At 39.9% G+C, this 12,159-nt stretch overlaps 1 protein-coding gene across 1 annotated transcript; it reads right to left on the bottom strand.

Annotated features, from left to right (window-relative positions):
* Positions 1 to 587: 587 nt before the first annotated feature.
* Positions 588 to 11,575, bottom strand: irf4a (interferon regulatory factor 4a). Its single transcript, XM_049598414.1, has 9 exons — positions 11,453 to 11,575; positions 10,535 to 10,734; positions 10,083 to 10,269; positions 9,246 to 9,328; positions 8,937 to 9,111; positions 7,542 to 7,613; positions 6,761 to 7,159; positions 4,861 to 4,973; positions 588 to 3,318 (listed from the first exon to the last, which is right to left on the bottom strand). The coding sequence occupies exons 1-9, from the start codon at positions 11,460 to 11,462 to the stop codon at positions 3,169 to 3,171; spliced, it is 1,389 nt and encodes a 462-aa protein (XP_049454371.1). The 5' UTR covers positions 11,463 to 11,575; the 3' UTR covers positions 588 to 3,168.
* Between the last annotated feature and the right edge of the window lie 584 nt (positions 11,576 to 12,159).

Here is a 12,159-nt window from a genome sequence, read left to right as displayed (position 1 = left end):
GCGGTGTTAAAGCCACTGTGATTGCAGTGAAACCCTCATAGTGTGATCTGTGTGTGAAGGGCAGTAATAATAACAGATTAAGACAGAGATATTTATACAACAAATATGATGTTAGATGTTTTTGTGACACATTTTACTGCCTTGTTTTTGAGGTGGAAAATGAAGCATAAAGACTGATACTGTATACAGTATCACTAGATCACTGCGTCAAGATGGAACTTTCTTTTATAGAGAAAGTGTTGCATTTGATACGCTGGTGGTAGTTTCATTTCTCTGTAAAGTCTTTTTTGGGGATGTTCGGGGCATCAGTTAATGAAACTGTCCGCTCCAAAGCTTCGACTGAAGGGCGAAGGCGATGTCACTTGGAGTAACGGCTCATGCGGGCGGAAAAACTGAAGCCTGACTACAAATGATGTGGCTTCCTGCAGAGGGGGAAACACCATGGCAAATGTGTGAATGTGCTTTTCTTTTTGTGTGTGTGTGTGTCTTTTTCTTACCAAAATGTGACTCTCTCATTCTGCTTCCCTTTGTTTGAAAATAAAAAGAGCCCAAAGACGAAACAACACAGCAGACGTGAGTAGTAGAAGATCAACATGTTTATTTCAAAATAGATCATATGGCAGTTTTATATTAATCAATCCTCTGATAATCTGTATCCCTTGTCATTATTCAGATCTTTTGTACAAAATGCGGAACAATTTTCTGCGGTATGCACTTGTTTTGTGATTTCCTGTGAAGCTCTCTCTGAATGTTTTACTGTAACTGTAAAGGGTGACGTGAAATCGGTGTGCGTGTCTGTGTTTGAGTCACTGGTGTTGTAGGTGGGGGAGTCACATGTTTTATCCTGAGTCCATAAATGTCAATTCCTGATAACAGTAATACTGTGACACACACATGTACCCGCCTACCCGTCTTTACTACACACACACACACACACACACACACACACACACACACACACACAGTGTTTACCACAACAGCACACTGTATGTGCTGCTGGTAACATTTTCACTGTTAGGATTTGGTTTTGAATGAGTCAAATGTCTGATAGTGAAGTAATGTGAAACAAAATTTCAGTGCAGAATCAGACTGAGATGTTAGAGGGGGAAAATTGATTCAGACACGCACACACACACACACACATACATACGCACACACACACACACACAAAGAAAAACATTCCCTCCTGTGATTTTGGTCAGACATTTGAAGCCATTGTGAAAGTGATGTGGTTTAAGTGTGAAGGAAGTAAATGCAGAGATCGAAACTCTGGACCACAGACGAAAAACATAACAAAACCTTTATCCATTCTGCTGCAGCATCAGCCTTAAGGACTTCAGCAGCACAGGGAACCGCAACACTTTCACTATTAGATATTCACGTCTTCTGATACATTCCTAACTAGGTCGTTGGGATCTTGTTGGGGTAGTTTTTGCGTGAACGTTACATCCAGTGTGTAAACCTCAACAGAAGGGAACTCAGGGTATCTCTGGCATGGGAACCAGGGAGCTCCTCCCTGGCTGAACTTACACCCAGACCACAAAGGTAGTTTTTCTTCCCATTTGTGAGGCCTAAAGTTTCAGGTCAAGAGGAACAGGTATGGGTTTCTTGCAAGTTACGGGATGAGTGTGATTTTTCCACTCAGCCTCTGTCAGTCCAGTCAGGTCAAGCCCGCTTACTCTTTGTAAGTGACACTGAACTTCAGGCTTATGTAGCTGTCTGATAACATGATGCAAGCCAGCGGTCCCCAGCTGTCTTTGCATGTGAGAATTAAATACAAAGCACTTGCATAGGTTTGGTTTAAACACTGGGAGTGGTACATAAAAAATGGAGGAAATTTTGAGCGTCAAACTTAACTTCCTTGCATTCTAGTGAGTTTCTATTCACCACTTGGTTGATTTTCTGCGTTAATTTATGAGGGAAATGTCTTTCATCACAATAAAAGTCCCATGCTACTTTCGTGTTTTTATTTGGGGGAGGCAAATGCATGTTCTAGACATCGAAGGGGACATGTCCCCTGCATCCCCCCCACAAAATCTACACCTATGACATGAAGCCATGTGTTCTTGTGAGGTTTCACGTCTATAAGTTGTTAGCAGATCAGTCAATTTAGTTCAGTTTTCAAATCAGATTGTTTCAGAGACATGAAGACGTAAAACTATTCGATGTTTTAAAAGACAAAGCAAGAAAATAACATGACCAGAGAAAACAAATAGACATGCTTTACGCAAATCTAATTTTAATATATATTTACTATCTCTGTAATCATCTGGTGACTATTTATACTATCTCATGACCCTTGTAGGTGTTTTGTTTAGCTTGACGCAGTTTAAAGGAATCAGATATTTTTAAAAGCTGACCAGATTCAGTAGAAATAGATTTTCGTAAATGCGTCCTGCAACATGTGCAGCTGCCAAGAGATAAACAATTTATGATAACAGCTTCCTCTACTACACCACCAGACCACTGATAACATCAACTTCTCTCAAACTCCAGTTGTAGTAGTAGTTTTCTTTCTTTTTTTTGGATTGAAACCCAGAATTGAGGTCTACAATGGACCAAGCACTGATGTTGCTGACTGTTCACTTGCTCATCTACTGGTATTTTGTTGCATCAAGTACTGTATCAATAAAGGTTTTGAATCACACGAGACGCTGTGTCAGCTGAGCTGAGAAGGCAGAGTGCGTGTGACTGTGCCACTTCACTGTGTGAGTGCCACAATCACATTGTCAACAGCTACCTGTGAAAATGCAATAAGTATTCATTCATGCTCTGTTTTGTCCCTTTGACGTACAAGTGTTTGTCTTAGGGGCCATTCTTCCTGTGCACCTGTGCTAGTACTTCCTGTCTCAGTCGCCCTCCGCTCCCCTCATCCCCCCACCCTCAAACCGCATCCTTCACACTGTCACAATAATACTTGTAAAGAGTGCAAGAGAGAGAGAGAATAAAAAAACATTACTCCGCAGTCACAGACACAAAGACGACAGCGCATAGGTGTGCAAGTGAAAATGACAGGGTCTTCCCCATCTCTACCCCTCAGCACCATGACAGCTTCTACCATTTACAGTACACAGCAGTCACAAGGCATGAGAAACGGTCAGCAGCATGCATTCGCTTTCATGCCCTTGCACTTGTGTGTGTGCGTGTGTGTGTGTGTGTGTATGCTTGTCACTCCTGAATATGCTGCACAGGTCTCTGGGAAGGATAGTCAATTGTTGGAGATGTGTTCTGTTCCTGGATGTGATCAAAAGCCCGCAGGTAGTGGCCATTGTTCTGCTGGTAATAGTACACCAGTTTTCTGGCAAACGCTGGCTCCACCTAAAATGAAATTAGGTCTGTATATGAAATGCGTCTGTTACTGCTGCATTATGTTATCCATACAAAGGAAGAGAGCAGTGTCTAAAGAACCAGTAAACTTAAAAGAAATGAAACTTAATGTGTTTTCAGGTTTATTTTCCCCGCCAAAAAAGAATTACAATAGAATAGCCAATATTATCACCAGTATTATCACGATACTTCAATCACAATACAACATTATTGCGATTTTAAATATGCTGCCATATGCTGAGTATTGCGATAAAATATATTGTGATATATCGCGATTTATTACTTTTTTTAAACTGTAAATTATGTCCAAAAGGAAAACTTTGTCAACATCTACAATTGATTATATTATTCTAGTGGGCGACCTAAAGTTGAATTTGTACTTAATAATTTCTATTAAAAAAATCAATACTTAGCACTGTGTGATGATACAATATTGCCACACAAAAATATCGCGATACTACTCTAAATCGATTTTCACTTTCACTTTCATTTTTTTAAATAATACGTAAAGTATGCATTTAATTTATTTATTTACTATATTTTTTATTATCTATAGTCCATAAATTTGAATTGCGTTTATTTCTGCTTTGCTAGGCATTTACCTGTCAGACTCAACGACTATTAATATGTTTATTTAATTCAATATAATATATTAATTTACATTTTAATACATTTGATGGTAGTTAAATGCAGGGTGTCTACAAGTATAAAAAAAGCTCAATTTAAGACCTTTTTAATACTACTTTAAATTAAATTTAAGACAAAACTTGCGATGGAAATACACACCAAAAGAGAAAGTATCCTCTTTCCAATTTAACACATTGATGTCGATACAACATAAGCAGTAAGGTGAAATGACAGTGATGATACTCTGTTCTTACTGCACAGAAAAAATAACCTCACGAGCAGGCTGGCTAGCAATGTCTTATTTTAATGATGCAGACTCATTGCATGATCAAAGTGTGTAAAGGGGGTAAAAATAGAAGCATTATGCACATAAGATGTTGAGTTAAAGCCTGTTCCCGCAATGACCAGTGTTTCCCTTCTGTGAAAATAATGATTCCTGTAGCACCAGCACTAGAAATGATCCTGGTGGTATGACTTAAAAAAACACCTGAGACCCATCCAATGTGAGCTGCAGACAATTTAATACCCTTTAAGGCCTTTTATTTCATAAATGTGTATTTAAGATATTATTTAAGGACCATGTTATCCTCAAAAAAAAAAAAAAAATCACCTTTCAGGACTTTAGGGGTGCCATAATAATCACTTCACATAAAATTTATATTTTCAGATAGCAGCCAGGGAACAATAATGAGTAATTTAAGCTAGCTGCGGTTAATGTGGTTTGACTTAAGGTATTTTAGCTCTGTTTCATTTTAAGTGCCAAATATGTAGGCTGGTGCCTTTTGCATTTGTAGGGTCATATTTAGGTCTAATCAATAAAAAATAATTTTGATTTTATGGTGGTTAGAGTGATAAATTACAACATACTTTCACCCACTGAGACTGTAAAAATTAGTGAATGGGTACCTGTGCTGTGATCATCTTCCTCGGGCGCTGTGGGTCCGGGTACTCGTCTCCAAAACATAGCACCACCTGGTATCTCGGTAAATGTCGGCCATTATGGGCAAAGTCCTGAAGCTCTGAGAAAAGAAAAGCAATGACAAGAAATGAAGAGGCGTACTACCCACAACAAACTTATCAGCATGTCACGTTTAAAATATTGAGTCAAGAAACAATCAAAACCCCAAACTGCTCACACGACACTTTCCCTAATCGTTGTGACTTTTCTGGAAACCATTGATGTGGATGATGGAAATTTCAGTATGAAATGGTACAGAAAACACCATCTTGTCATACAGTGTGGTGGACCACAGGAGGTGGGTGGGGACTCCACACACTTTGGCCCCCTGCAGAGAATGTGACTGGCTTTTCAGTGCTGCTTCAACACTGTGAGGGACTTGCCCAGCTGAAACACCTGCGGACTCGCCTTCGTCGTAATCGTTATCATCACAGCCATTATCAACATGACCACAGCCATTGTCAGACTGTAAATAGCTGAAGCAGCATAGACATTATTGCACAGTTATTCTTATCACTTGAAGAGTTCAATGAGCAGTAAAGGCCAAAGGGCCACTACACCATGGCCACCACTACTGTCATGTCGTTTGACCTACAATCTGTGACAAAAATGAGTTCTGAAAACATCTTCCACAAAATATTCTGAATATTGAATACCTCCTGTAAAATGTGTGGGAGACTCCCAACGCCTTGTGCAAACACTGCTGGACAAAATACTGTAAACACTTTCAATGTTTTCGAATATAATATACCGACACTTTAAACTTTGGGCTAAAACCATTTCATTACCATTAAGTTGACTCCTGTAACCTGAGCTGGAAAATAACTAAGTACATTAATTACTGTACAGGTTCAAATTTTTCATACAAAACATATTATTATCCTACAAAATATGATGTTTCGCTGTCGATCAAACTGTATATAAAGTGCTCCACTCCCAACTGCTCCAGCCACAGGTTCCAGATTTCTGCTCAGTCATTAGTTCAAGGTCTACACGGTTAAATACATTCAGCGTCACACTTGCATTTGTTGCCGAGCTAGTTTGCTGTCTCTGTCAAGCAGCTATCCCTTACTCACTCACTCTACAGCAGGAAACGACGCTTTAAAAATGCAGCTGTGTGCTGGAAATGCACTGTACTTTTTACAAACTTGTTTGACATGTTTGCAAGTCACTTGTGGTCCATTCAGAGTGGCAATATGACCCACTTTGGACCACGACCCACCGGTTGGGAACCACTGCTTTAAGAGGTTATAATTGTTGGCAAATACTTTATATTAATTCAGTAAATTCAGGACTTTAATTTTATGATATTGCTACTTTTCTAAGGATAGAGGGTGTCACGCTGTGCCCCTAGAGGTGATTTTGAGAAGGTAAAAGTCTCTGTGATACAATCTGAACAAAAACTAGGGCTGCCTGATATGCAAAAAATTATATTGCAATAATTTTGACTGGGATATGCGTCGTGATTTTAGTGAGAATGGTCATTTTTGCATTTAATTTGAACTGAAAACAATATATAAAAAAGACGATGAGGTGATTTTGCCGGGGGTCTGAACCGAACAAGCATGTACCCTTCTGTATGGAATATGATAATAATAAAAGACGAGGGCATCTTTGCAGCACCACAGTGTTTCATCTCTAATGGTGTGCTGTGACACATTTTACCTTTATCAAAAAAATGTCAGTGCTTCCACTTTGAATATTGCACTTGGCCAACTTACAATTTCGATACTATTCCGATTAACTGTGCAGTCCTAACAAAAACCTAACATCACAAACTTTGTTCCACGTCTTCCTGCCTCGTGTCCAAACTGCAGGTGTGACATTTAACAAGATATTAGTGCTTACCAATAAGGAATTGCTGGGTGTCAAACAGTTTGCATGGCTGCTCCTTCTCCAACTTGTTGGGTTTGTCCATATATGGAGCCAGAGGTCCTTCCCAGTACACTCGTCCCTGGCAGAGGCGCTTTGCGTACAACCCATCGGGCGTCATCCACAGAAGCACCCCTTTCTCAAGTATGTTAGGAAGCATCTCAGCGCCCTGCCTCTGAGACTCTGGGTACGGGAAGGGAAAATAGATCATTTCTGCCCCGCTGTGAAGCTTGTCCTCTGGGCATGGGGAAGAAGAGGAGGAAGAGGATGGAGAGGAGGAGGAAGGAGCAGTGATCCGACAACCATCTGGGCTGGTGGTGATAACCTCCTTCACCAAAGACTCTCTGTAGTATAGGGACACATGCAGGCTGAAATCTAGAAGAAAGATTCAAGCATTAAGCAGATATATCCTGGGTAGGAAACCCAGCCTCACAGCCTGATTAGATGGAGGCCTTGAAATGTTAAGCATATATAAAACTTCTCAGTAACCTTATCATTCCAAGTATCTTTCTAACCCTCTCTCTTTTTAATCTATCATCATGTGATAGATTAAAAAAAACCTCTCAATACAATATCACGGTCTGCTGCTCTGAGCTCAGAATAGGGAAGTAAGTAGGTGTTGAACAAAGTGTTTGTTATTTCTTATCTGCGAATGCAAATTTTTTTTTAAAATAGTAAACAAGCATGACAGCAAAGGCCTGTGTGCATGTGTCCTTAGACGAGCCCAGGATTATTCTTTACCTGTGTGTGTTGTTACCTGCATTATTGTCCATTGTATACACAGGTGGTTGGGATTCTGAAAGGTAGGTGTGGAAGGAGAGCTGAAAACCTGCACAGAATAAATTAACAAAATGTTTGGTCATGATTAGATTAGACATATCGGATGCCAATATGTGAATATATGAAAAATCCCATTAAATAAATGTATGGGAAGCTTGCGATGGATTGAGCAGACACAGAAGTCATGCTTCACACATCTTCACACAAGTCATACAAAAAAACAACCAGCCCATCCACATAAACAAATTAGGCAATTTGCTGCACGTACCACTGATCAGTAGTGCATAGCTGCTAAACCAACCGCCGCCTGTTTCCCAGTCACTTCGCTCCTGCTTGCTCTTCAGCCTGCACTTGTATCAGCATCATAGGGACTGCACATGTTTGTCTTATCATAACGATATCATTTGTGTCCCAGAATTTGCCTCAGGTTCTTGGGCATCACAAACAATATCACCGAACTTAAATGCATGTTGTTCTTGTCAAGACTGTCCTGACCAAAATAGCTGGCAAATATGTGTTTATTTCCTTTAAATAGTGTACATGTACTGCAGTGTTCTTTGTTTAATCATATGCATTGTACTATGCAAAATGACTTTACAGCTATGTTTAGCTATTAAACGTAGCTTTATTATTTGCACATCAGAAGATCAAATTAATATATAAGGACACAGTAATTAGCAGTTGCAGTTAATTTACATTAAAATTCAATGTATAATTCATTGATTAATGCTTTCTATAGTAATTTCAACCTTGATATTGCTTCTATGAATAGACCTAACGCTTTAGTGAAGTGACAGTAAAGCTCCTTCAACTGTTTGGTGCCTTACTTGTTTACAACCACAGGCTTTTATGGGGTTTACCTATGACCTAAACCTAACCTTTTTTTCTTGTTTCTACATAAAAATGTGAGCGACTCAACAGTCTTTAAACTTTTGGATGTGACCTTTTCTTTCCACCTTAAAGATCAAACTTGAATTCTATTGTAACCTTTATATGAAAGGTTGTGATAACCTTTAAACTTGGCAATCTACAAGTATGTTATGACCTGCCAAAGCCTCCGTTCATGGATGGATCAGAGCATTAAACAATGAAACAAGCGTGATTACAAACTCTCTTTACATTTTCATGAGTGAGGCTACAACTTCATTCCATCTCAGACTTCTCGTTTGATAAGAAGAATAACAGGATGTCACTGCTATAGGTGCCTGTGGCTGAAAATTGATGCCATTATTTGGCTCGTATATGTGTGAAAAATGCTAATATTCTAACCTAGATTAAATTTAAGATAAAAAATTGCATCATGCTTTGTATCTGCTGAGCATCACAGTCACACTTGCATACATGAAATCTATCTATTTTCTCTATCTCTTACCATTTTCTGTATGTGACCCCGGCCAAGCTCGGCTGAACGGCGGTGGGTAGTGGCACTGACCGTACTGCAGCTCTGCATGTGGCCCATGGTGATGTGGAGGTGGCAGAGGTTGTTGTTCTGGGGGTGAGTAATCCCTCCAGTCCCTTCTCTCCTGAGAAACCATATAGCCAGATACCTGAGGAAGAACCATAGGGATGGTCAGTAAGATAAGATGTCAGTAAACCGGCACATCTGCAACCAGTAATAATGCACGTTCATTTATTTGCTTGGACCAGGCTAAAGCATGCAGCAGCTGCAACATCTGCTGACCTGGTTGTGCAGAGACGTATATGGAGGAACATAGCTGAGGGCATTTACATGTGATGGTGTCTCCTCCACACTCATCTTCATCCCTGTAAATGTACAAAACCAGACTTGTCAGATAATTTGTGCACAATATTAGCCATGCTGTGCTATGAAGACATTGCAATGCAAAATAATTTTACATCTTTGAAAATAAACCAGGCTCATAACAGAATTTCATTGTGCAGATTTGCAATAAACTGCGAACATGTGAGACACAAAGTTGTGTGAACCTTTCTAACCTGATCCATTTTAGCAGCTTCAAACTGCAAATATGTTTTGTGCACTTGTGAGCTCCTGCTATTTTCACCGAGGCAAGTGCCAATCTGAATCCTGTTGATTTCAATTTGTTCACTCAGATAGCAAAAACTGCTCTGGTGTGACAAAAACAGTCGAATGATGGCAGAGACTTAGTTATGCAAGGCTGGAGGTCGCCTGGCTGTGTTATGTGCACCCTGCGCTTAGTAACCGAAGCCCTCTAAAAAAAGCACTACGGCCTTTTTGGTACATGCTTTGGCTTCCTTTGAGCTTCCTGCCTCATCAGAAACAACTGCAGTGGTGCATATGTATGTGAAAAATTGCCAATAGTCTGTAAACAATGTGAGATGCTTTGTGAGACGCAGCAGTGTGGTGTATATGCGAGTGAACTATTGCAACAGCATGGCTTTAGATTTTACTGCTCAAATGTGAACCACAAACTATTTCACTCACCTTGTTTCATCTGTCACCACGTACATGGGTGGCTGAATGTAATTCTCACAAAGTGCACTGCATTCTTGATGGATGATAGTCACACACACTTACCTCTTTTGGCTCCCTCTGGAATTATTCTGTAGACTTTATAGGGGTCTGAGATGTCCAGCTGGCTTCTTTCCACTAACTCATCAAAGTCATTGCTTTTATTGAGAGCACAGCGTAGTCTGGTTTTCCATGTGGGGGGATCTGGCTTGTCGACCCCTTCTTTATATTTCCCCTTAAACAATGCCCAGGCCTGAAACAATCATTGAATAGATTTACACTTCTGTTTTTGCACCAAGAAATTTAAAAGTTAGGGCTCTGATTAATTAATCCATGAACGCATCTGTTCATTTTTAGCTAGAAAACCATTTGAAGACACTAATACAAGTATAACAAAACCTAAATCACCTTCTTAGAGTTACATTATTACATATTCAGAAGTTATACATATGCAATGGAGGGTTTAAATTGTGAGAGGCTTCAGGTGCAGTGTGAGAAGTTAAGCGGGGCAGTCTGACCTTGAAGAGCGCAGCATCCTCCTCTCTGTTATAGTCTTGTTTCCCTGCATGTTTCCAAGGAATCCTGAAGATGCTTTTTTCCTCATTTTCCCAAACCAGTCCAGGATACCTCTGGCTGTCAATCTGATCGATCAGCCACTGTCTCAGTTTGCCGTTGCCGCAGCCGACTGCCAGGCCGCTGTCCTCATCCATGTTCATCTCTGCAACAGAAAATAAAACAGGTAACAGAAGGCACACTTAGTTGAAGCTGATACATTTTATTTTTTTGGCTGTAGGGTTTTTTTTTTTTTTTTAAATTAACCTGAGTCTGACAAGAATAAGATATTATGGTCAAGTGATCATTGTTACAGTTGCTAGGTAAAATTGCTCCATGCTTCTCCTTTGTAATATCAGGAGCCACTAAATGCGCATTGTAGTCATCTGAGCATGGTTTTGACACGTTTGGCCATGCTGATTTCAAGTTGCTGACTTATAAAGGAAGGGTAAGATAGTAGAGGCCCAAGTGTGTCATTGATTTTATCAGGTTTAGCACAGTTTTCATCTCTGGCAAAGAAAACTAATGTGACTCACTTGAGTAACACGCACAGCTATATCTTAATTTTAAGAGTTTTGACACAACTACAATGCAATGTGGAATGCATGCTAATAAGATATCACCTGTTTGTTAATGTCACCAACTAAGTAGGTCATTAATCCAACTTTAGTAATATTTAATTGCCAGAAAGTCTAAGCTGAAAGACAAGCCTGTTATCTTTACATTTCACCTGCCAAACTTGATACTGTACAGATGAGTGATTGAGGTCAGGCATCTTCCCCTGACTCAAACTGCTGCTGTTAACTGATACTGTTACTAACTAACTTACAATGTTAAAAACATAAGTCATTTATTTAAAAGGAGCTGCTGCTGCTGCTGCTTACCGTTGATCATGTGAGCTCTCCCCGCTGAAATCTGTTTTGAAGCCCTTGTTGTCCTTTTCTTAAATGTTAGCGCATCTTGATTTGCTACAGGGAGGAGCCTGTCGGGCTCTGAGAAGTTCAAGAGGAGATGCGCAGCAAGCAGGCGCTCATTTCTGTGAAACTCAGCACCCACGCAGGGCTTTCGGTGGGGAATCCCTCTAGTGACACCCTGAGCAGACACCAGGATGGAATGGAACACTTACCTGTGCACATTACCAACCTCCCCCCCAAAAAAATATTTCCCACACATATTTTTGTTTTTCTCTTGAAGCCTGTGAGTGCAAACTAATTTCCAGTGACAGCTGTTGACTACAAATTTCTGTAGTCTAAATTGTATTACAGGGGAAAGACTGAATTGAAGCATGGGCAACTAATATCAGAAGACACATGGCTGAATCCAACATGTAACGCTACTTTAGTATTACTGCCCTCCAGTGGCTAACCAAGAGCACACCCAGCTATTTTAAGATTAAAAAAAGACTACTGTAAGTTTTATCTCTTCGTTCTGAAATTAATGTTTTTTCAATGCTTTATAGTTTCTAAAGACAAATGAGCAGACAGAGTGATAAAACAGCGTGATCTTGGTGTTTTTGATGTCAGCATGCATGACCTCCCTTGCACATTAGACAAACAGGAAGACAACCAGGAAACAGAGATGTAAACACAGC

The sequence above is a fragment of the Epinephelus fuscoguttatus genome, linkage group LG15 (assembly GCF_011397635.1).
Source record: "Epinephelus fuscoguttatus linkage group LG15, E.fuscoguttatus.final_Chr_v1".
Classification (NCBI taxonomy): Eukaryota; Metazoa; Chordata; class Actinopteri; order Perciformes; family Serranidae; genus Epinephelus; species Epinephelus fuscoguttatus.
This window is presented reverse-complemented; position numbering and strand designations above follow the sequence as displayed.